General features: G+C 50.7%; 2 protein-coding genes across 8 annotated transcripts in view; both read left to right on the top strand.

Annotated features, from left to right (window-relative positions):
- SLC4A11 (solute carrier family 4 member 11) overlaps positions 1–4,488 on the top strand; it is a 138,302-nt gene extending 133,814 nt beyond the window's left edge. For all 6 annotated transcript variants that reach the window (XM_080588815.1, XM_080588816.1, XM_080588813.1 and 3 more), the window contains one exon: positions 564–4,488. In XM_080588815.1, the coding sequence (XP_080444941.1) occupies positions 564–627 (64 nt within the window). In that variant the 3' untranslated portion in view covers positions 628–4,488. The remainder of the gene's footprint in view (positions 1–563) is intronic.
- An 8,376-nt stretch (positions 4,489–12,864) lies between these two features.
- LOC308193767 (5-hydroxytryptamine receptor 7-like) lies at positions 12,865–23,188 on the top strand. 2 transcript variants are annotated; one of them, XM_080588796.1, is made up of 3 exons: positions 12,865–12,920; positions 14,319–14,872; positions 21,443–23,188. In XM_080588796.1, the coding sequence occupies exons 2-3, from the start codon at positions 14,367–14,369 to the stop codon at positions 22,212–22,214; spliced, it is 1,278 nt and encodes a 425-aa protein (XP_080444922.1). In that variant the 5' UTR covers positions 12,865–12,920; positions 14,319–14,366; the 3' UTR covers positions 22,215–23,188. The 2 variants fall into 2 exon arrangements, with proteins under 2 accessions (XP_080444922.1, XP_080444921.1); XM_080588795.1 differs by lacking the exon at positions 12,865–12,920 and adding an exon at positions 13,039–13,434.
- The last annotated feature ends 747 nt before the right edge of the window (positions 23,189–23,935 follow it).

The following is a 23,935-nucleotide window of genomic DNA, read 5'->3' as shown; positions in this document are numbered from 1 at the left end:
ACCCAGTGGAAAACAGACACCAGGTAGGGATGGAGCTGGAGAGGAGTGAATGTCACAGCCCTGCTCAGCCTCTCACCTTGGTCTCAAGTCTTGCTGATATATTTAGTGCTTTTCAAAAGACTTCTGAGTTGCCAGGAAAGCTGCATTGTGAGAAGAGCTGGAAGGAGTGACCTGGGGTACTTGCAGGACTGGGGAAGTGCAAGACAAATAAGCTTTGTACCCTGGTCTTTGAGCCAGCCCTATAAATTTTCAGGGGTTTCTCCTGTGAGCTCTCAATGAATGGCGTTTGCACTGTTGTAATGGATTTAAGGCTGCATCAGGTGGGGTTTTATGTTGGGAAACTGTAGGAAGAGTGCTGAAGAAAGTGTAAATCAAATATAAATGGTGATTCTTGGCAAGTAAGCATCTGCTAGCAAACTGGGGAAGCAGGAAGCTACTGCCTGCCACCCCAGCACAAACCAAGAGCACAGCCATGGGAAAATCAGACAGACTTGGGACAGACAAAATGTTACGCAGTGGTAAAAAAAAAAAAAAAACTAATTCTCTCTATTGTTCAATCTTAGGTATAACCTGCTCCCTAGAATCATCGAAGCCAAGTACTTGGATGCTATGGATGCAGAACATTAAACGGGGTCTGCCACACACGGAGCAGTGAGGATGGCTCTTTCAGAGTTGGAAGAATGGGGCGGCTTTGCCGAGGCATAGAACAATCTATCTGCAATTCTTTCTTTCACCACTTTCTTTCTGCTCTAATATGGTATTGGTAATGCACATATCAAAGACCAATTGAGCATTGAAGTGTCAGACCAAAACAGCCTTGGATTTGAGAGGCTAACGCTCTTTGGAGCTGTGAGGCAAGCAAGCTCTATGGAAATGCTACTTTCCACATCCCAAAACTGGAATCCCCAAAGATCAGCATGCCCATACAGTTGGAGTATGCATTCAGAGCTGTCATGTGTTCCCTTGTCTGAGGGGTGGGGGAAGAAATCCCTTTTTTATGTACCACATCCCTTTTTTCCAACACACTCTAAGGACAACAACTGACCTTTCTCTTACAGAATGACAGTCCTGTTCTGGCCTTTGAATAATATTTCCCATGAATCCAGTATTCCCGAATTAGTATTCCAGGTAGGATGGCCTCATGGTAAACCACTGTCAGGAGAGATGTCTGGCTGTCTCTTCAGACTGACTAGCAGAAGGGTTAGAAGCAGATTTAATTCGTACCGATACAGTCCACAGCTTTGGATGAATATTTCATTCCTACAGATGAGCTGGAAATGTTCAGAGGTTCCGCTCGCACGGTGATATTGGTGAAACTGCATCTGGGTCTAAGCTACTTGGGAATTATTTTGGTTCTTTCTACCACTGCCACTCGGTAATCAAATACAGACGTGTAGTTTTGCACAACTGCAATGTTCTTGCTTGCACCCGGAGTCAAATGCTGAAACTTGTCAAAGGGCAGTTGTGTTAATGATTGCATATACATATGTACAGTAGTGCCTATGTGTACATATATACATATGGATTTGTGTATATATTTTGCATAGATATACAAATAGGCCTGATTCTTTCAAAATATCGAGTGTTTTGTGCAATCAGTGTTACCCGTGATGTCTTGACCATATACTTGTTCTCTGCTTCAGTGCTGCTTTTTCTTGTTGGAGATATGGTCACTTATTTTTTTCCTTCTAAAGCTGCTCATTTACTGTTTTTGTTCATGTGTTGCTTTATTCAAGCTGTTCCTTTGCTTTCTTCTTCCCATGGCTTGAGACCTTCATTCTGTCTTGATGCTCTGATGTGTGAATTTTGCATTTAATTTTAATGTACAGCATGCAATGAAAATTTTCCTCTTTTGCCTAATCAATATTTGTTGGTCATTTCATTATTTCTGTTCTGTAGCTAATCTCCATTTTTCCCCCACTCCTAGTCATTATATTTCTGGATGGATTTAACTTCTGTCTTTTACAGTTCAGTTTATTTAATTTTGCTTGTACTATGGTCAGTTTTCTTATTTGAAGTACTGTGAAACCAGCTGCCCTTTAGTTCAGTGCTCGCCCATTGCTGCAAGTTACAGATCACAGGTAAAGTGTTAAGGAAAATGTGGAGCTCTGAAGATAATGAACTTTCAAAACAGCAAAAATGAGGGAAGGGGAACATAAAATGAAATATGCATATACTGTAGATTAGCACAGAGAAGTTTCTTACCAATTGCTTGCTCAGTCAATGGTGTAGGGTTTTTATCAGCGTGTTCCCTACAGATTGGATGTTTCTCTGTGTGAGGAAGGCCAGCTTTGTGATGAGGGAGAAAGGCTTTGGGGAAAACGTTTGTATGCTGAAACAGTCAGACTCAAGCCCCTGAAGATTTGGTGTATTTGCACTAAACGTCAGATGGTATTGCATCATAATGTAGTTGCCTACAGTTTTAAAACATGTTTGAAAAAGTTTTCACTTTCTTATGGAAACTCTTCATCCTTGTATTAATACTTAATGGAAGAGAGCAGAAAACGTTCCTGAGAATGTGTCCTTGTGAGCATGGCCAGGAAGTCCTACAGCTGTCCCAGGGGAAAGCCCCCAGCTTTTTTAGAAAGCAAAGCAGCAGCACGAACGACCTGCAGGTCACACCAGCCAATTGTTGTGGGAATGCTGAGAAGGCTCTAAGTCGGGGTGACCGCCCTGGTACACCAAAGCAGGTAAACACATTTGGTTTTCAGTTGGTCTTGAAGGCAGCAGGGGCAACTCATGCCATGTCTGGCCATAGTATGACAGCAGGTGCAAATCTGTGCCTGGTTTCTGACTGCCTTGGTCAATATTTTCTAGCTTTGAGTCATTCTATGGTGAGATCACGGATGGCTCTTACCAAGGTCTGCATGTAGAAACAGGACGAGCAGGCAGCAAACAGGATTTTGGGGCAGCGTGAAGGCGGAGGTGGTAAAAGCATGTCTGATCTCCAGTCAACGGAAAAAGAGCAGGTGACAGCAAACAACAGTTCAGTGCATGTTGTAAGACAGCGATTGTACAGGCCTGATGGTGCTTAAATAATGTGCTTCTCCCATGGATGTCAGATTGACCAAAACTACAATGAGAAGTGTCATCTTATGGTTAAGCTATTAAATGCAGGTGTCCAAAGGGTGCGTTTGTGGTGTCTCAGCTCTTGGCTGGGAAAAGTCACCCTTTGGGGTGGCTTGAACCATGTTGTGGATGCTGTAGCTGGAGGAAAGAGGATGTGCCTGATGGAGAGTAGCTCTGGTCCTCTTTGAGGAAGAGTGGAGGCCCTGGGTAAAATTCCCTCCAGAACAGAGCACGTTGAGATGAACTGCACGTGGGTCTTGTCAGAGAAAGAAATAGTTGTCAGAAATAGTTCTCAGATGTGCCCTCCATCCCCCCAACTCACGAGGACCAAAAAATGTCTTCTATTTAAAGCCACTTGAAAACATCAGTTTCAGATAGTGTCAAATGTTGTTAAATGAGATCATTCAAAACCTAGGTAACTGGGGGGTGTTTAGATAGCAATCACAATTCTTGGGGTGGGTGTTTTTGTTCATTGCTGTTGCTTTACCAGTATGACTTCGGTGTTTGTATTTTTCTTAGCGTCAATAGAATCTGTTTTCCAGAGTTTTTTTTCTACGGAAGTCACGGGCCAAAGAACCAAATGATGGGAGAGCGGCACGACTCCCGAAGTGAAGCTGTGCTGGCTTAAACAGCTTGCATGTTTTGGACCCGTGCCTAGATGTAGGGGTAGGAGGGGTTGTGAGATTCAAGGCCTCTTGGCTGTTAAGGGGTCGCGATGATCCCACGGAGGATTTTTTCATACCTTTTCTCTTGTTTGCTTCTGGTTTTGCTGACAAAAGTGCAGGCGCTTCCAGGAGGTAGGCTAACTAGGGAAGGAGAGGTGGTTCAGAGTTGATCGAGCACTTTAATACTTCTGTGAAGGTTAAGACAATTAGAATGTACAAAGTTTTATTATAAGCTCTTTATATACGCACAATGCTATGTATAACTTGCCAAAGAAATGGGTTCGAAGGATGTCGATAGCTTTTTGACAGTCCACGATGTTCACCTGGAGCCACGAGGTGGTGGAGCACTTCTGAAATGGGTGGGTTTGGGAAGCTACCTTTTGACAGTTGCCAAAATGATCAGAAATGGGGAATAGAATAAATTTCTACTCTCAAACCTGTAGGTTTTGATCCTTGCACTGAATGTAGGAGCTAGAAATTAGCTTGACAATTAAAATTGGATTTATACCTGAATAGTTTTGTTGGTCTGAGACTTATTTTGTTGCCTTCAAAGATGTTGACACACTAATGTATGGAAATAGATGTTTCTTCATGTAAATTAAGGGAAGTTGGTGAAACCTGGACTGCTGAACAGGCGATATAGTGCTTTCTGGATTGCTTAGAAAGCAGATCTGACAACTTCACTAGCAACAGCCTCCCAGATTCTCTGGCATCAACATTTGGAGCTATTAATAAATGTCAAACTCGAGTTGGATGATGTGTGTCGGTGCATCACTGCAAAAGGATATAGGGCTGGGGTAAAATCCAACTGGTTTGCTTCAGAGCTGCTGTCCGGTGAAATGTTTCAAGAGGAATCCAGCGACTGTGGGACGTGGCATACACTTCCTGATGACCTGCATGAAGCAGGATGCCCTGAAAAATAATTGGTAGATGGTCACATACCTGTATGCTGTAGATCAAACAATTCATCCTGAAAGGTTCCCCCTGTTCCCAGCTGTACCAAAAGACAAACTTTGTAAAATTTTGCATATTGTATTTCTCTGCTTTAAAAGATGCTGCTGGACTGTTCTCTGGGCGCTTTTTGGAGGAAAAACAAAAGGAAACATGAAGTTGGTTGAAGTTGGATATACCTGGAGAACACTTGGGGGGGTTGTGGGGTTCTCAGAAACATAAACATGAAAGGGACCTGAAATGTGCCATGTCACAATGTTCCTGTTTTCCAGCCTGTGTCCCACTAAGCATGCATCTTTTACCCTATCTGTTGGCACACGTTCATGTTATTCCCTGATCAAGCTTTTTTCTTGTTCACTGTTCTGTATCTGTTCTTTGTGCTTCTACCTGCCTCGAAGGTTAACAGGCAAAACTGGGATTAGCTGAAAATCATCGCTTGCGTCTGTTCCCCCAAAACTTCAGTGCAAGCCCCTTCCTCTGTAATTTCTTGACTTAACTCTCATCCTCCCCAGCCCTTCTCTGAAGGTTGTCTCTGGTGTCCCCACTGTGAAAATGCTGCCAAAATGCTGAGTGGGTATTTTTATCTGGAGAGCTCGAGCCTGTGTCTGAGCAGCAGCGTGGCAGCAGCCGCTCTCTTGGGGCTCGCTTTGCCATAATAGGCAATTACGAAGGATTCATAATTGTCCTACAGTTGCACTGTCTTCTGCATCTCGTTAGATGATTACTTTATGGCACAGTGTTCCAGTTGGGCTGTCCTCTTTTCATCTGTCAGGCTTCCAAAACAACTTAAATAGACATTATGGGATGGGCTTGCCCCATTTTCTATCTGTGCTGAGGCGTGTGGATGTTAGAAGAGAATAGTCTTCTCTAATTGTTTTCATATCTAATTAAGGCATTTAAGGACCAAACCCTGTCCATTACACTGGTGGCTCCAGATCTGGTCACAAAGAGCGAGCCATCAATATTTTGTAAAGAGCAGACAGACGAGGGAGTTGCCCGAGTACATACTTTAGAAATACAAATTAGCACTTTCCTCTTCAGCTTGTGTGTGTTTTCCTTTCAAACTAGGACAATCCTTGGCTGTGTCTCCTTTTCTTGTAGAAAACTCTGCATGAGCTTGGATCACTTGGCATGATCCCGATGCCACGTTAAATATTAAGAGCGCGTCCTGGGGGACGTGCTGCCTTCTGCTCCCCATCTGCATCTCTGCTGCGAAGATCTGCTTGCTTGGAGAGCTGAAGTCCCCTGAGTGGAAGAGGGGGATGCGTGTAGCATCTCAGTCATCCATGTGGCCAATTCTTGCTGCTGCTCCAAAGGCCATCAGTGTCCCTTGCTTGGCTGCGGGTGGGAGACCCAAATGTTAACAAAATGGCAGAGTTTGGGGAAAAAAGTTTACTGTTTTCTCCCTTTTTAATTGAGCTATGCTGCATTAAAAAAAAAAAAAAAGCTCTGGCAGTAATGTATTTGTTATGTGATCAGGGTTTTGCAGAAAATCCGCATATCAAATTCAGCAGCTGGAGCATCAGTTGCAGCACCCGGGAGGCTTGCCAAAGGGCTGAGCTCTGTCGCTGGGTCTATCAGCAGCAGTCGGTGTCTCAGCGTGCTTTTTTCCAGGCATCACATTAAGATAAGTTTCACGTGACTGGACGACTTGGACAGTTTCTGCAAGGGTCCGTATTAGCAACAGCAGCACAACGGGGCTTGTCCTGCCATGTGGGGCTGGAGCAGAGGATGTAGCCCATGGTGCAGGTGTGTGGGGACCTGTTTGGCAGGTAATCAATCGATCCAATTTCACAAGGACGTGGGAAGGGTTGGTGGATATCTGGGTGACACAGCTGAGCTCAGGCTGTGTCCTTCTCTCCATGAACTGCTTACCTTAGGAGCAGTGTTAGCCACTTGTTTTTCAAAGCATAGATCCATAGCATCAAGTAGGTCTGAGTTCCTCAAATTTGGGAGCAGCACCATCAATTTCTAAGGCGCACAGAGCCCCAGCCTGCACAAATAGGCTTTGGAGAGACTCACATCACTGTTGAACATCCTTTGCCTGCCCAGGTGTTAGCAGGTACCTCCCTTCTCTAATGCTTGTGATGCCAAAGTGTGATTAGCAGCTCAGGTTTAAGTGCCCCTGTCTGGAAGCTGTGGCTGTGGGGATGTGTGCAGGATACGGCCATCCTCAGCAGGTGCCTGGCTGTCATCTCCGAAGGGCCTGGCGGGTTTAAGTGGATCACTTCACAGGGGAGAAAGCGTGATTCAGCTGTCAAGCATGGCAGCCTCTGGGAAGCGAGAAGCCTGTTGTGCTGTTGACCCTTTGAGGGGTTCAGCCTCTTGCATTTATTTGGCAGAGCTGCTCTGATGCAGTGAGGGGGGCTCGGTGCTCTGCTGTTTCCAGAAGCGGTTCTCTTCTGCTTCTCCCCCATCCTCTTCACTGATGTGAAGCTCTACCTTGTTCCCAGGTATTACCCCCCAAAAATGGGAATTATCAGAGTTCAGCCCTTGAAAACCCTCCCTTCTCCTGAAATACGTGCTCCTGTATCAGTGTAAATCAAACCCCTTCCCCTTGGTCCAACCGAAGAAAGAGGCTGCAACTCAAATACTCTCATTTTCCCCTTAGGCTTTCTGTAGAGGGAGCAAAAATGCAGAATGAGCTCTGAGGGGGGTGATCAAGAGGAGAGACCTTCATGGGACGGATCTGGCTTCAAACCCTGCTTCTGCACAGGCAAATGTTAGCGGAGCCGCTTGGCTCGGGCAGCCTGCGGTGTGCTGGGTTTATCCTGCTGCATGTCGCATGGTGTGGAACTGGTTAAACGCTTCTGCGTTCGGTGACCAGGAGCTTTCCGTCACAGGCTGCTCAGGAACTATTTAAAGCGAAGGGAAAGCACGTGTTCCTATTTATGGAGACGGCCTATAGATACTGCACTTGCTAAATACGCTCCCAAAGCGCATGCCCCTACCTAGTGTCGGTTTTGCAGTGGGTGATTTCTTTTGATAAGAGTTGCTCGGGGGGGAGGAGGGAGAGGGAATTCCTTTATTGTATAAGGAAGCTCTGTATTTAAAAAGAAAATAAAAAAGAAATGTACTGTTTATATATTTCTACTTTGTGCCTAATCGGTGTCCTTTATTTCACCTTTAGCTCCCTACACAGCTTGGACTTGTCCCAGTGCAGGTGTACGAGTTTCTTTGGTGGCTTGGGGGCTCCCTGTGGCTGAGATATTTCTGTAATCCCCAGCACTGGTGGCATGTGAGCATCTCAACTGTGTGCGCAAGGAGATGTGCTGGCTTAGGAGTTGGACTCGATGACCCTTGTGGGTCCCTTCCACCTTGGGGTATTCTGTGATTCTTACAGGTGGGAGCCTGGATTGCCAAAACTGGGATTGCTTCATGCTTTAATGGGGAAGAATGAGAAATAACTGTACCTTAACAGTGCACTGAGTGGGTCTAGGCTGGGCTAGCACTGCCCCATGCCTCTGGCTTCCTTGGAAGATGAGCCAAATCTGCAAATGCTCCTTACTTCCAGCCACTGCCTCTCTGCAGGTCTCAGCATTCCCCCTCCAGGCAGAGGACCAGGGCTGGCCACCTTTGGTATGAACGGCCCTACAAGCCTGGTGGCTGACCATTTTCAAATATATTGATGTATACATGTACACAAACTATTGGGGAGGGATGTGTGGGGAAAGGGGGTGTAAGAAGTGACTTCAAATGAACTGTACTCAGTAAGAGGCTCAGGCTTTACCCGTGGGAGCCCTTACTTCTGAGAGCAGCACGTGGCATACGCAGGAGCCGCTCAGCCCCTGCCTTGCACGTAGCTGAAAGCTCTTCCCAAGGACTCCAGCTTTCTATGACCCTTTCAGCCGAGAACTCAGGACTAAATCTCTTTGGAGGAAGCTTGAGGTGCGAGTGCCCTGCTGCCTGGGTCCTAGAACCACTTCTCATGCCTCTTACTGGCTGAGGGCTGTTGAGTGTGAGAGCAGACTGAAGTCTGGGGGCCTTGGTGTGTTTTGGGATCAGTGGGGGGCTGCCTGGAGCCCTTTGAGGTGCGGGGAACACCCTGGAGAGATGGGGAGAGCTGGGTCCTGTGTGAACAAAGGCAGCGTGATGCTGCAGGAAGCTTCTCCTGGGCTGCCAAAGCCAAAAGCCCCGGGGCGCTCCGAAGGTCTGGCATGATGAGGAGGAGGCTTTGCCACATGCAAGGCTTTGGTGGAGGCTGGGAGGGAGGTCAGGCCCTACAAACTCTGAACAGGTGGGCTCCAGGGGGAAGGCAAAGCCAGCTGCCACCCAGCCTTGCAGAGTTTTGGGGCACTTTGCTAATTCAGCAGCCCCCAAGGGAAAGCCGCAATGTCCTTTTGCTCTCCCAGCTGTCTTCCTCCAGTGGTGGTGCCCAGGACAGCCCCAGGTCCCTGCGGGGGGCACAGGAGCAGCCTGGAGAAGCCGGGGAGGGGACACAGGGTGGGCAGGACGTCTCTGTCACCTCTGGCTGTCACTGCGGGGACCTTCAGCTGCTGGGCACCCGCTTGCGACCTCAGGCAGCCTGGCAGGGCCGTACCCTGCGAGGTGCAAGGTGCCCTGGTAAAGCAAAGCCTAATAATAATCTGCTGGCACGTCAGCACCGTTTGGTGCAGGTCCCAGCTCAGGAAGGAAGGGGTCAGATGGGGACGTGTCCTCCCCCCACACACCTCATCTATCCTTCACCACCAGGACACACATACACTGTGCTGCCAGCAGCTTTTCAGGAGGGGATTAAACACCCTTTGGCCAAAAATGCCGTGGATAAAGGGCTCAGAGAGGCGCCAGGTCCTACGGATGCAGTCTTTGGGACCCTCAGCACTGGTTTTTCCCTATAGCAGGTCTTGGCATGGGGAGCACAGAGACGGGGAGCTTTTAGGGTGGCTGCATCTGGGCTTTCCTCGCTGACCCGAGGAGCGTGTCAGCACGATTCCCCTCCTGATGTCCTGATTTGATTTTAAATGAAAACATAGTTGGCGCGTTCCTCCCTTTCTGTGCTTCCCATCCCTGTAAAGGATAAAAATATTTCCCTGGGGTGAGCCAGGTCTGCAGGGGGGTCCATTGCTGCCCCCAGTTGGAGCAAAGCTGCCGAGAAAGGGCTCATCTCCTGTCGGTGGCATTTGAGCACCCAGAGATGCACCCAGAGGGAAAAGCAGATGAAAAAAATGCAGGGGTCAGGTAGCTCAAGTTCCAGCTGTAAGAGACAAAAGAGCCTCCAATTCTAGATTATTATTATTATTATTTTGTGTTTGGGGTGTTTCTTGTTCGTTTATTTTTCCTGTTTTGTTGTTGTTTGCATTTCTTTCCCTCCCAGGCACCCAAACCCGCTGTTTTTCATCAGGGATTTAATCTGCTGCGAGCAGCTGCCATCTAGGGGACGGACAGAAGAAGACAAGGGGTGGTTTTGCTGTCAAAGCTGCCAGGTTTGCTCCAGCACACGAGGCTCCCACCGCCTCCAGCCCACCCCCGGGGGGCTCTCCTGGGCACCAAGCTCAAGGGGGGAGCATCCCCGGGAGCCTTCCTGCTGCTCCCCCCGGGCCTCATCCTGCTGATGCTTGGAAGAGGCTGGGCCAGGAGCACTTTTTCTGCACCACCTGCTGCTCTCCAGCTCAAATTCGGGTAGGACGGAGGCGTAATGTCAGCACTCTCGCTGAGGAGGGATGTATGTTGTCTTTATCTCGGCCCCAAAAAATGAAATCAGTACCCACCTGGCTGCGGATACCTAAAACCGGGCTCTGCCCAAGCCCTTGGAGATGAGAGAGCAGCAGGTGGAGACGGAGCTTGTCCCCCACTTGGCCATCACTTGGAGTAAGAAATGAGCTCTAACGACAGCAGCTTGCTAATGAGAAGTTGGCAAATGGGTGCCTGGGGCTGCGAGCCAGAGCTGTGGGGCTGAAGGATTTGTGCTGGAAACCCCAGCTAAGTGCTCATTTCTCACCCTTTCCTCTTCAATTTTAGGCTTTTCGCTTCCTCTCTGCTTGCTTCATCAGCCCCACCAGGATTTAGCCCCCCCATAGGCACCTTCTGCCCCCCAAAACTCCTCAGGGCGGCTTTCAGAGCCCTGGGGGCTCTCCCAAGGGTGCAGGCAGCCTCAGGCTTTGCAGGCTCCAGCAGAGGGAGCGTGGCCACGACCGATGCCAGCCCCTCTCCTGCTCAGCAAAAAATGTGCTTTTCTGAGATGAGTTATGTGCTCTGGATGGTGTTTTCCTGCGAGCTTCCCAACTGCACCCCAGCTGCTCGGACAGCACCATACATGGATGCCTTTAGCATAGCCAAAAGGTTTTTTTTTCTTTTTTTTTTTTTTTTCTGACTATTCTGGGGAAGGTCCAGTGGGGAAAAAAAAAATAAATCAGACACCCAACTCTGAGTATTTTAAGTCACTATTAGGTCATTAGCTTCCCAAATCTACTTTGTCTTTTCCTTTGGTGGAAAAAGGATTTTATGCAGAAAGCATAAAAAGGTCTGCATAAAACGGACCATAAAATGGTCAGGTTGCTGGCCAGCCCACCGTGACAGTGGGTTTAGCCCCTCTGGTTCCAAATCAGAGAGGGTTTGGATGCTCCCTGGGGTCTCTGGAGGCAAGAGCCGCCTGTACTGATGCTCCTTGAAGGCATCAAGTGATTAATTTCATCCATCTGGGCAGGCTCTGCGTGCTCGGAGGGAGAAATGTCAACACCTGCGATGCCTGCCTTGGGATGCCAATCCCACAGACTTTGAGAGCTCGAGGACCTGGGAGTTAATGAGATTTCTCAACATTTGCATATTAATAACTGTGCCTATCACCTTGTCATTAGAGTTAATAGGAATTAATGTGAACAATTAATAGTTAAAATAGCCTCTCGTAGAAGATGGAGGAAGACATCTGGGCAAAGATTTGGGCACTGCCTTCGTGTGGCACGGAGAAGCTGAACCCGGACTTGCTTCTCCAAACCCTTGCCTTGCTCTCCAAGCAGGGCGTTGGACCCTGGCTACCCGGCATCTTCAGCTTTATTTTCTGCTGGGTTCATCCATCGCTCTCTAGCAGCAGCCCAGCTCCCCCAGCCCTCTGCTCCCTGCCCAGCCAAAGCTGCAGTTAGCAGCTAAAGGTGCCCTGCCCACTTCCTCCCCTAATTGCCATTAAATGCAATTAGTGCTTCCCAGAGTGCCCCAGAAGCAAGTGTCTTAGCAAGGTCACCACGGCCTGCAGTTAGAGAAATGTTGCGCTAAGGCTTTCAGCGAGGAGAAAGTTTAATTATTACTATTATTATTTTTAATCCTTCCTTCACACAACGATTGGCTTTTTCCCTCCTGTTTTCCCCCAAATCAGCTGTCAGTCCCCATGCAGGGAAGATGCCCCCAGATGCTCGCTGCGTGTCCTTTTCCAGGGCTTTTGCCGCTTACCAAATTGTCAGAGCAGCTCATTCCCCCTGGGAAAGGGATAAAATCCCTTCTTTTGGAGTTCCCCCGAGCTGCACGAATGTTGGAAGGGATAAAATGTAGGCTGTATCCTACAAAAATGGGACTGGGAGGGGAAAGAGGGATGTTAATCCTGCTCCCTGAAGCTGTTGCAGGCTCCCTACCGTAGGGAGCATATAGGGGCGTGAGCCAGAGCAGAGGGGCCACGATGTTCATCTGCTTTAAAAGCGCTTCCAGGGAAGCTGGAAAAACCTCTCCCAGCTGGATGGGCTTATTTTGGGGTGAATTCGTGTATTTTTCGAGACAGCAAAACCTTTCCGTCCCACGGCAGGGAGCTCTGCAGCCCTGCCTTTCTCTCTGGAAACGCAGGGCGAGTTTTTCCACCAGGTGTCAGGATGGGGACGGCAGGTTGTCTGGGCGTCAGGCACATCCCGTGCTATCCCCTACCCAAACAGCAGGAGGGAAATCCACCCCTAGCGCAAAACTCATCCCCAGCTCGGAGAGCGAGGAAGAGGAAGGCGCAGCTTCAGCGCAGCCTGCCCCGGAGGCAGCTGCTTCAGGCGATGCTCGTCGTGTTCCCCAGGTGCTCAGCACACGGAAACACGTCCCAGGTGTGCAAGCAGCTCGTGTGATCCTCTCCTGAGGGGTGCAGGATGGGACCCGCGCTGTCATCCCCCCCACCCAGAGGAGACTCCTTTCCCCTGCTTTTGCCCCCTGGTTTAAAAACCGGAGCGATCCCGGCACCAAAGCACCCACGAAGCATTTAGCAAGGGGAGCTGGTGGAGTAATCTGCCAGCTCCTGCCTGGTTTGGTTTTCCTCTCCGCTTCCATTTCACCGGGGTAAGGAGAAGGCTCATCCCCCAGCCAGGCGAACGCAGGACCTCCTACCAGCAGGGTGGGGGAAAAAAAAAGGCATGGAGCGGGGAAAGAACCCCCCTCCTGCAAAATAATCCCCTTGGCAATCCTGGAAAAAAAAAAAAAAAAAGCAGGGAAGGCTGCTCCCGGTCCTGCGCGCCCCCAGAGCCTGATCTCACTCGCACAGGCTTCTCCTCGCCGCAGGATCGCATCCAGGGGCAGCTGCCCAAATTCCAGCCCTCCCCTCCGGGTCCCCAGGCTCCTGCAGGGTGCAAGGACCCGGCTTTTGCTCTCTGCCCCCCCCCCCCCCCATCCCTCCCTGGTCCTTGCTCTCCCCTGGGGCTCGGGCAGAGCCTGGAGCATCGGGGTCCCTGCCTGGGAGGGGCGGTGGGAGGGACCGGGGAGGGAAGGAGGATGCTCCGGGGGTGGCTCTTCGCTTTCTCTCCTGCCCGGAGCTCGCAGGGGCTCGCTTGGAGGATGTCTCACCCCCTCGGCACAGGTAACGGGATCCCCATCGCCCTGGGAGGGGAGAACGTGAAGGGGAGGAGGGGGCTGCGGTATGGTTCGGGTTTATTAAAGCTCCCTTCGAGGGGAAAAGGGGCTCTGAAGAAGCAAGATGCGGGTTGTGCGTGATGCTCCGAGCCCTGCGCTGGGTGAGCCCTGCACCGGGCGAGCCCTACCCCAAAGTTTCCCCACCGATGGCTGGGAAATACTCACAGGGGTGAGTAAAAGAGTGGGAGTGTGGCTGTGCTCGTGGGGGCTCTCGTATGCTCGGGGGGATGCCCAGGGCTCTGGGAAGCCCTGACCTGCGTGGTACCCGGGGCAGTGATGCTACGCGTGCCCTGTGTACGGCATCGTGTGCGGCTGTGACACCCCCCGTGCATGGGTTTGCAGCCTTGGGGCTGAAGTTTGTGTGCTGACACCCGCAGGAGATGTGTGGGCACGGGTTTTGCAGCTGTGGCTGTGCTGTCACCCCCCTCTCCTGTGTTCACACCGGGGAACACGCCCGTAGGTGCAGGGCGTTTGCCGGGATTTACGCCTTAAAGAGGAGCAGCAGCACGGCTCGGCAGCAAGGCGAGGCAACACGAGCAAGCACAATTATCTGCTGGTGTCTGTCCTTCTGGAAAAGCAGGCAATTAGGCAGCCATTGCAGACGGAGCGGGCAGCCTGTGCTGCTTGAATAGTGGGGGCGAGCTCTCCCCGAGCATCCTCCCGCAAACCGCGCGCCTTCACGCAGACTTGGGAAGCGGCTCCTTGCCGAGCACGTGAGACCCAGCCGCAGCTCTGGGGGAAAAGAGAGAGGGCTGGGGAGGGGAGGGAGAGGGGGGGGTGTTTTATTTTCGTTGCCTGATTGCGATAAAATGTTCTGGTTTGTCGCTGGAGGTGTCACTGCTGGGAGAACGCCGCTGCCCGCCGCGGTGAGCTCAGAGCATGCTGCTGAGGGCTGGCCCCAGGAGGTTTCTGGAGCAGCACCTTCTCTTCGTGGGGAACGCAGAGCAGCAGCACCCGGCTCGGAAAGCTCTCCCGAATCCCTTCATGCCTGAGGAACCCTCCTCAGCCGAGCCAGAGCTGCCCTCCTCCAACCTCACCAACGCCACGGACTGCGGCGAGGAGATCCTGCTCTATGGGGACACCGAGAAGATCGTCATCGGAGCCGTGCTCTCCATCATCATCCTCACCACCATCGCGGGCAACGGGCTGGTCATCATCTCCGTCTGCATCGTCAAAAAGCTCCGGCAGCCCTCCAACTACCTGGTGGTGTCCCTGGCGGCCGCCGACCTGTCGGTGGCCTTCGCTGTCATGCCTTTCGTGACCATCACGGACCTGCTGGGGGGAGAGTGGCTCTTCGGGAAGGTGTTTTGCAACGTCTTTATCGCCATGGACGTGATGTGCTGCACTGCCTCCATCATGACCTTGTGCATCATCAGCGTGGACAGGTAAGGGGGGAGGCGGATGCCATGCAGGCTTTACTATTTGGTTGGGGGCCACCAGGATTTTGTTCGTCCACCAGAATCGTGTTCGTCTTGGGTCGGTGCTGCTGCCTGTGTTTTCTGGGTGTGCAAGGTGGGTGAGGGCTTTCTGTATGGATTAGGTGCCCTTTGGAGGAGCTGAGCTTAAGGTGCTTTCTTGGGTAACTTCTCTAAGTCCTTGCTTAGTCCTCCCCCTCCGTGCAGCTGCTTCGTGTTCTTCCCTGGCTGGTGGAACAGAGCCTAGGGGATAGACTTTGCCCATCCACAGCTCCACGGAAGGAGGTTGGGCCATAAAAGCATTCAACAAAACAACAAAAAAAAAGTGCATATGCTGTGAAAATCCAGGTATGGAGCATCAGGAGCCCAGTCCTGTGCGATGCTCTGTTGCTCCCTAGGCTCGTGCCTTGGCCAAGGGTGCCGGCAGCTCCCCCAGCCCACCCCAAACCCAGAAACCCCTGGTACCCCAAATCCAGAAACCCCTGGTGTAGCTCAAGGTGTGCATTTGTGGGGTGTTGCTGGCTTCAGCTCCCACACCTGGAGCGGAGAGGGAAAGGCCGAGCCCGTCTGGCAAACTGGCGAGACTCGGGCAAGCCAGCACCCCCGTGGGGCTAATTATAGCAGCTGCGTCATTAGGGACATTGTGCTGACGAGCCGGTGGGATGGATCCAGATCTGACGCGCACGCTGGCTTCCTTGGGGGGGGTTGGTTTGGTTTATGCTGGCACCGCGAGCCAGGCTGGTTGGTGATAAGAGCCTGCGTGCCTCCAGCTGTGAGCTGGTGTTTGTAGCCACCCGTGCCCGTGTCCTGGCCACGGTGGCCATGCCACCACCCTGGTAGCTTGCCATTCCAGTGTGGCACCCGCTGACAAAGCAGAAAGGCCAGAGAAAACCGGGCTGCTGCAGCAGCGAGCAGCATCTCACGCTCCCAAGCCCTCTCCCCTGCCAGCCGCTGCTCCCACAGCAGGTTTTTCTGACCAGGTGCTGCTGGTCGGAGAGCAAAATCCCCGGCCGACCGCACGGAGAGGTCCTGCTCTGCTGCTGAACTTGCTGTGCTTCCGTAAACAGCCTGTTCCTAAAAAGCAGGTGTAGCCAGAGCTGTCCGGAGAAAAGTCTGCCTTGGTGAGAGGGAAGGGAGCAAATGCAGCAATGGGATATGTGAACGTCTCCTCTGGATGAGTGAGAAGCAAAGCAGCAGCTATGTATGAATCAGACTGGCTTTGCTTTCCAAATTTTCCTTTCCAAATTTTCCTTTCCAAATTCTCCTTTCCAAATTTTCCTTTCCTTTCCTTTCCAAATTTCCCTTCCCTTCCCTTCCCTTCCCTTCCCTTCCCTTCCCTTCCCTTCCCTTCCCTTCCCTTCCCTTCCCTTCCCTTCCCTTCCCTTCCCTTCCCTTCCCTTCCCTTCCCTTCCCTTCCCTTCCCTTCCCTTCCCTTCCCTTCCCTTCCCTTCCCTTCCCTTCCCTTCCCTTCCCTTCCCTTCCCTTCCCTTCCCTTCCCTTCCCTTCCCTTCTTCCCCATCCCCTTCCTCATCTTCATTCCCCATCCCTCCTTCGGAGACCCCCGCCCCAAACACACCACCCAGGACAGACCCTTTAGGACAACCATTACAACCCATTCGTGCAGACCGCGGCACAAACTCCTTCCACAGGAAAATGATGGAGGTGCTTGTGGGCACCCGACTTTTTGAAGGCACATCCCTTCCCAGCACATCCAGACGAGCTTTGGAGGGTTCCGAGGAGCCCCGAAGAAGGGCAGCATCCTACAGCATCCCAAAAATGCTTCCAGCACCCCTGCACCCATCTCTGATCCCTGCTGCAGCATCGCCGGTGCTGGCTGTGCAAGACCCGCTGTCCTTTTTGGGTGAGGAAAAGGGAGCTGCAGCAAAGGAACCAGCACAGGTTTTGGTGTTTTAGACAAATCTTGACCCTTCTGGGCTTCAGACCTCAACAGGGTGATGGAGGAAGGAGCTGGGAGGGCAGGAGGCTGCTGCAGAGCCCGGCTCTCCTAGCACGGGCTCGCTCCTTGTGTGCATCCATGCAGGGACTGTTCCATGACGCGAGGCATTTGCTCGCAGACCTTCATCCCCCCCCCCCCAAAAAAATGTTGAAGTTGAGCAGTGTGAGAGGAGTTTTCAGAGATGCAGGGGACAAGAGAAAAAGAGTAAAAGGCTGTAATTTCAGCCAAGGGAGGGCCAGTGGGGCAGCAGAACGGGGTGGATGTCCCCATGGCTGCACCCACCTCAGGCTTGGACAGCTGGATGGGCTCAGTCCATCCCATGCTCAAGGAGGGAAGGGGAATATTTGGGATGTCCTCTGATGCCCTTGAGGACGAGCAGGTGGCTGGGGCATTATCCCGCTGCTTTCTGCCCCAAGGGTCCCCAGGAACAGGCTGCGAGCTGCAGGGATTGCCCTGAGCACCCCAAAAGTCATCATTGCTCCTCGTCAACCCACCAGCCTCACTCCCCCAGGCAGTCGATGGAGGTGGGTGGAGGGATCCAGGACCATGCCTGTATGGTCACCTCCTCCTGACCTTGGGATGGGCAGGATCTGGGGCTTAACCCCTGCCGGAAACATCTCCAAAATCAGACATTTCAGCTTCTGTGCTGAGACAAAGCAGAGCTAAAACAAAAGGGTTGCTGAGCTTGCACAGAACCTGCAATTCTTGCTCCAAAAGAGGTGAAAAGGCTGTTCGACGGGGGGCTTACTGAAATTTCCACCAGTTTCCAATTTCTCCTGCCTTGCAAGAAAGAAGAGGGACAGCACCGGTACTTCCTTCCCTCGGCATATCCTGGGATGCACAGAATCATCGAACCACAGATGGTTTGGGTTGGAAGGGACCTTAAAGATCATTTAATGACCTTAAAGATCATCTGATAGCATCAATGCTTCCTCTAGTCCTGTCCTGATGGCGATGTGGTCCGCACCGTCAGGCAGCTGCCTGCTCCTACCAGAGAGGAGGTCATAATTTTTATCGATGGCCAAAGTGTCCTCACACTTTGGTTAGCTTAGGTATAAAAGATGCTCGGTTTGCCCAAGATGACAGGTACTATTAAAACGTAGGCTGCTACTATTGATTATTAATGCAGAGCGCTTTCTAAAAGCCTCTTGATTGAAGCTGGTAGAACGAGTCTTGTCTGAAGGGGAGTTTGATTGATTTTCTTTTAAATCAGAAAAAAATATATGCTGGAAACGTCTATCTTTCTCTTACATTTTTCTTATATAAAAGCCTGCCAAAGTTATAGATTCTTTATTGCCAAAAAAAAAAAAAAAAGGAAAAAAAAAAAAAACGTTCGGATGTTCAGCTTTTGATGAAGCTCTGTAAAAATGCCAAGCCACTGATAAAAGTAGCCCCTCAAAGTGTTTAAAATTTTCTTGGTGGAGGAAAAAGTCTCTGCCCATTTCCCAGGCAGAGACTGGAGCTCTTCCTTCTCCCTGGTGAGTGTTTCCTACCCGAAATCAGATAGTAGGCTCCAGACTGATGTTGTCCCCAGTAGAAGGGATGCCTCCTGAAAGAGTCAGGGGATGAAACCTGCACTTTTCTGGTTTGCCTCTCCTTTGTCCTTCGTCTGAGTGTGTCCCAGGCCATGTGGGTCCCTGTGCTATAACTCCAGCTGGACGACTAGCTCCCGTGGGTGCTCCCACCACCCCTGGCTTTGGGCATGGGTACTTGACCCCCAGCTTCCCACCGTCCTCCACCTGGAGGTCTCTTCTCCTTCAGCAGGATGAAGCCTGGAAGCAGATACGGAGCTTAAACATGACCAAAAAAAAGGCCAAATGGGGTGTAACGAAAGAGTGGGTTTCAGGAAACCTCAGCTCTGGGTTCGTTTGGTCTCAGCTGACCTGCATGGGTGTGAGTTGGTCCTCTCCCAGCTCACCGGCTGCAGCACGGAGATGGGAGCACCTTGGAGAGGTTTTGCTTCCCTTTATTATTTAATCCCTGATGTAAGGATTCAGTGGTTGCCGTTCAGCTTGGAATAAATGTCCTGAATCTGTTGGTCCAGGGGGCTGGGGCAGGGCTCGGGCTGCACCAGTGGAGCAGGGATGTGGAACATCCCTTTTTTTTTTTTTTATTATTTTTTTGATGGAACAGCAAAAATTGGTCACCATCAGCTCGGCGTGGCACGGTCCCGCAAAGTCGCACAAATCTCCAGCAAATCACTGTTCCAGGAACTGGCTTTTGTTACCTGATTACCGCTAAACTTGATTAACAACAACACACACACACAAATGAATCAGAGCGAGGGAATTCGATTTGCATCCCAGTGCCTGCCCGTGCAAGCGCACCTCCCGCACTGCTGTGGATGTTGGTCTCTCATCACAACTATAGTCAGAGACCCCAAAACGGCCCCATGTCCTCCAGCAGTGACGGCACAGGGCACCCGCGGATGAATTGTGTCAGCTCTGCCTGCCTTTTAAATCTCGTCACTGTGCGTTTTGCTGGGCTAGCCTGTAAATTCCTTGAAGTTTCAGCAAATCCCGAGTGGATCGGCTTCTAAAGAAACCTCGGTGATGGCATAACAAAGGACATCACAAAGCGCAGCAGATATTAGCGAGCAAAGTTCTTGGCCTGGATTTGTGATTTTTGGGTACTGAATTTGGAGATGCACCAGTGGGGCATGGGTCCCTCCCAGCTCAAAGGCCACCAAGCCTGCAGCAGGAGGGATTTGGGGCAGCATCTCTCCACCCCAATCCTTCAGCCCCATTCTCACCGAGCTCAGAACAGGCAAGAAGGACGAGGTGGTATTTTTTGGAAGTACAGCACTAAAACCATCCCCGTTGCCCATCGCCATCCCACCAGGTCTCATCCTTCCCAATGCAGACAGGTTTTCCAAGGGGTTATGGGGTTAAAAGCCGTTTCTTGAGAGATTGCATTGCCTTCACACCCACGAACATCATCCTGCTGTCTGTGCCACCTCTGGGTGTTCAAACAACATCGGTGGGTGTGTAGAGTTGTGCTTGGTTTGTATTTTTTGTTTGTTTGTTTGTTTGTTTTGTGACTTAGACCAGCTGAAGAAAATACAGACAAAAATAGAAAAAGAATAATTCATCGAATGAAGTAAAATTCATTTTATTTGGGATTCAGGTGAGAATAGTTTGGGCTTTGAATTTATTTGGCACTGGGGAGGGAACAGAGACTTGGATAATGTTTTTAATTTCTGTCTTTTTCCACTCCTGGGGGAGGATTTGGAGAAGGAAAAAAAAATCAGGGAAGAAAAATCTGCTAACACCTACAGTGAGATGGTTTGAGCGTTGGAAAAAAAAAAATAATGATACAGCAGGAGTACAATTCTCCGCAGAAATTTTCCTTTTGGGAGAAAAGTCCGTTCTTCCCCAGAAATGCTTTTAGCAAAAAAACTGTCCATACAGCTGCTGTTCTCACTTCCCCTCCGGCCTGACCCAGTTTATCCCAGGCAATTCAGAGGTGACTTGATCCTGCCTAAAAATGCCTACAAATTCCTGACAGCGGCCAGGGTTTGAGGCAAAGAGGCTGTAACCTAAAACCACGCAACAGCTGGAGGGTTTTTTTGCAGTCGTTGAGATGGAATAGGAGGTTTTCCAGTGGGAACACGGGCTGGCAGTGGCCAAATCCCTGCTGATTTATTAGTGTACAATTGCAACTTATCAACTAACAGTTGACACAATGTCTAAGTCATACAAATCCTCCCAAGCCTGGGGATGTTTCAAAAATCACATGCTGTAGTCTAACCAGGAGCTGATGTAGTAGCTGATGTTGTCTCCATCCCCCTTCAATCAGACTAACAAGATTAATAACTCCAGGCATCAAAATTTATGAATCCATGGGTCACCACAGGCGTTTGGCATCTCCCACTGGGACTTCCATCCATTTAACTCCCCAGGGACACCACCTCTTCAGGAGCAAACAGCCATCCATGGGAGCAGCCTGCTCCAGATGTTTGCAATAGGCACTTGATCCGGTCTTGGTTTCCAAAGATCATTTCCAGCAGATGTTGCAGGAACATTTGGGTTTGCCCTAATATTGCAGGCTGGATGGAGAGGGGGATAATGTGTTGTACTGAATGCGGTGTGCAAGCATTAGTCTGTGGACCACCCCTCTCCTTCCTGGGGGTTTCCCTGGGTGGGCAATAGGCTGGAGTGATCTACGTGCCATCACTGGAATTTGTTGTGAGTTCTCTGTACAAACTAGTTCTGGTAGAAAACTAAGCTTTTCTTAAGATTTTTTAATCCCAAGGAAGCCACGTGGAGCCCAGACTGACCTCAGCAATTCAATGGCATCTTGTGTCATGCACAGATTGGCTGCAAGAAAGCAGGGAAAAAACTGAAATGGGATTTTAGGCTAGAGAGCTGAAGTGTGTGAAGTTGGGGAATTCCCTTCTTGTGAATTTCATGTGGGGAATTCACTTCTTTTTCCCTCTCCAAGGCTGAAATCCTCCTGTGATGGAGCATGGAAAGCTGATGAGGAATGAAAATCACCCAGCACCAACCAAATGCAGTCATATCTTGCAACCCTCCTAAGCTCTGCAACACTTCTCCTAAGCTTTGCAACTCTTCTTTTTCCAGGTATCTGGGGATCACCCGGCCGCTGACGTACCCCGTGAGACAAAACGGGAAGCTGATGGCCAAGATGGTCTTCATCGTTTGGCTCCTGTCCGCCTCCATCACGCTTCCTCCTCTCTTCGGCTGGGCCAAGAACGTCACGGTGGAGAGGGTCTGTCTCATCAGCCAGGACTTCGGGTACACGGTCTACTCCACGGGGGTTGCCTTCTACATCCCCATGGCGGTCATGCTCGTCATGTACAGCCGGATCTACAAAGCCGCCAAGGTGAGCGCCGAGAAGCACCGCTTCATGAACTTCCCCAAGCACTATGAAGAGGAGGGTGTCTACTGCCTGGAGGCCTCCAGCCGGGGCCACCACAGCTCCAAGCGCACCAAGGCGGTGGAGGAATGCGCCACCCTCTCCAAACTGCTCCGGCAAGACCGAAAGAACATTTCCATCTTCAAACGGGAGCAGAAAGCGGCCAGGACCCTCGGTATCATCGTTGGGGCCTTCACGTTTTGCTGGCTCCCGTTCTTCCTGATGTCGACGGCTCGGCCTTTTATCTGCGGCATCCACTGCAGCTGCATGCCGCTGCGGTTGGAGAGGACTCTGCTCTGGCTGGGGTACACCAACTCCCTCATCAACCCCTTGATTTACGCTTTCTTTAACCGAGACTTGAGGACTACTTTCTGGAACCTCCTGAGGTGTAGGTACAGGAACATCAACAGGAGACTCTCCGCCGCCAGCATGCACGAGGCCCTGAAAGCCACAGAGAGGCACGAATGCATCCTGTAGAGCCGTGTCCTCTAGCTCAGTGCCTGACCGATGAACTCCTGCCCCTCCATTTCAGGTTCCTTGCTTTCCCCCCCCCTCGGGGCTGGAAGAAACCACGCGTGCCGTTGCCCCCGTCAGATGTCGCTGCTGAGAGCGGCACCCTTCCCTCACCCCAGGAGGAGACGCCGCTCTCCTTGCCCTGCGGGGGAACGAGCGGGCAGCCTTCCCTTCTCACCATGCCCAAGGTGGGAGCTGAGACCGGGAGGGATCCAAGGTCTACCACCAACTGTGGGCAAGTCACACCACCTCTCTGTGCCTCGGTTTTCCCATCTGTTAAAAAAAAATAAAAAAATAAAAAAATAAAGGAAAAGCAACTCCTCCCCTCCCCCAACCAACCAAAACAAAACAAAACAAACAAAACAACAAAAAAAAACCTTGATAAACTATGGCTCTCCACCTTCAAAAAGGGCTCTAAGGTCAGTGGAGAGCACAGGACGTACTGTGTAAAGATGATGCTGGCTGCACTTCTCTCATCAGCTACAACAGCAGCTACAGGCTCCATCATAGATCCAGGCACTCATGACATCCCAGCTTATAGGAACTCTTCCCACCGATGTAATTGCGTTCTGCACACTGAGCTCGTGTCCAGGTTTGCACGTCAGAGCCGTTATACCAATGACCCTCCTTCCCCTCACACTGTAGCACTGCGGCACTTGAAAGAGGCGCGCTCGCGGGATGCAACACAACTGAACACCAAGTTCCCTCTGTGGTTGGATAGGACAATCTGATGGCGTCCTCATCAGGGAGATGGCCAGTGAGCAAAGGATGGATGTGTTCATTGGGGTGTACTCTAATTCATTTTCAGACAAGTGATGTGTGTTCATAATTTGTGGCTAATTGACGCTATAAAAGCACGCTTTGGTTGACAACAGAAAAAAGTATATAATTTCTCTGACAGCTTTACAGTGCTTCAGTATGATGTCCAGCAAGCTTGAAAAAATACACTAAAAGTGATGTATCTTTTTTTAAAAAATACAGACTGGTTTCTTTATTTCTGTGTATTTTCTTTGGGCATTTGGGTTTATGTTCATGTGATGATAGGGCTTGTCTTCCTGCAGCCCCCTTTGCTTTTGACCTTGTTTTTCTTCAACAGGGTGTCCAGTTTAGACTGGTGATCCACAAGTTTCCAAATGAGCAGGGCAACTGGCTCAAGCTCACTGGGAATGTCCCAAGGGGCCAAGAGGTTGGGCACAGCAAGGTGTCCAGTTGTTCTTCTGCTTCACATTCAGAGCCTAGCCCCTTCGGCTCAGAGGCTGCTGTGCAACTCCACAGTCACATAGTCCTGTCCAGAACCAGCATGAAACCCAGCCTCATTGAACTGCCTAGTTATATGCCAGTATTTAGGATGTGTCCTGCAATGTTCTGCCAAGGAGGGATGTCATTGCCCAGGAAAACCTGAGCGGTGTCCCTGTGATGACCTGTGGCCTTACATCCTGCAAAACAGAGATCCCAGGGACACAACAAGGCAGGACAAGGCGTGCGCGTACCCTCACTGTCCTTCTTCCACATTGCTCCCACATGAATGTGTGCTAAACTTCTTTCCCATGTCAGTGCCTGGCCACCTTGGTGCACTTTGCTACTCATCACCTTTCCCCAGCTTGACTGCAGTTTCTCCTGATGTCTCTGCTTCCAGGTCCCTACAACAGGTCCCCCCATACCATGTCTCTAGGGCACACTTTGCC

The sequence above is a fragment of the Anser brachyrhynchus genome, assembly GCF_964034855.1.
Source record: "Anser brachyrhynchus genome assembly, chromosome: 4".
Lineage (NCBI taxonomy): Eukaryota > Metazoa > Chordata > Aves > Anseriformes > Anatidae > Anser > Anser brachyrhynchus.
The sequence above is the reverse complement of the archived record's forward strand: the minus strand, read 5'-3'. Positions and strand labels throughout refer to the sequence as shown.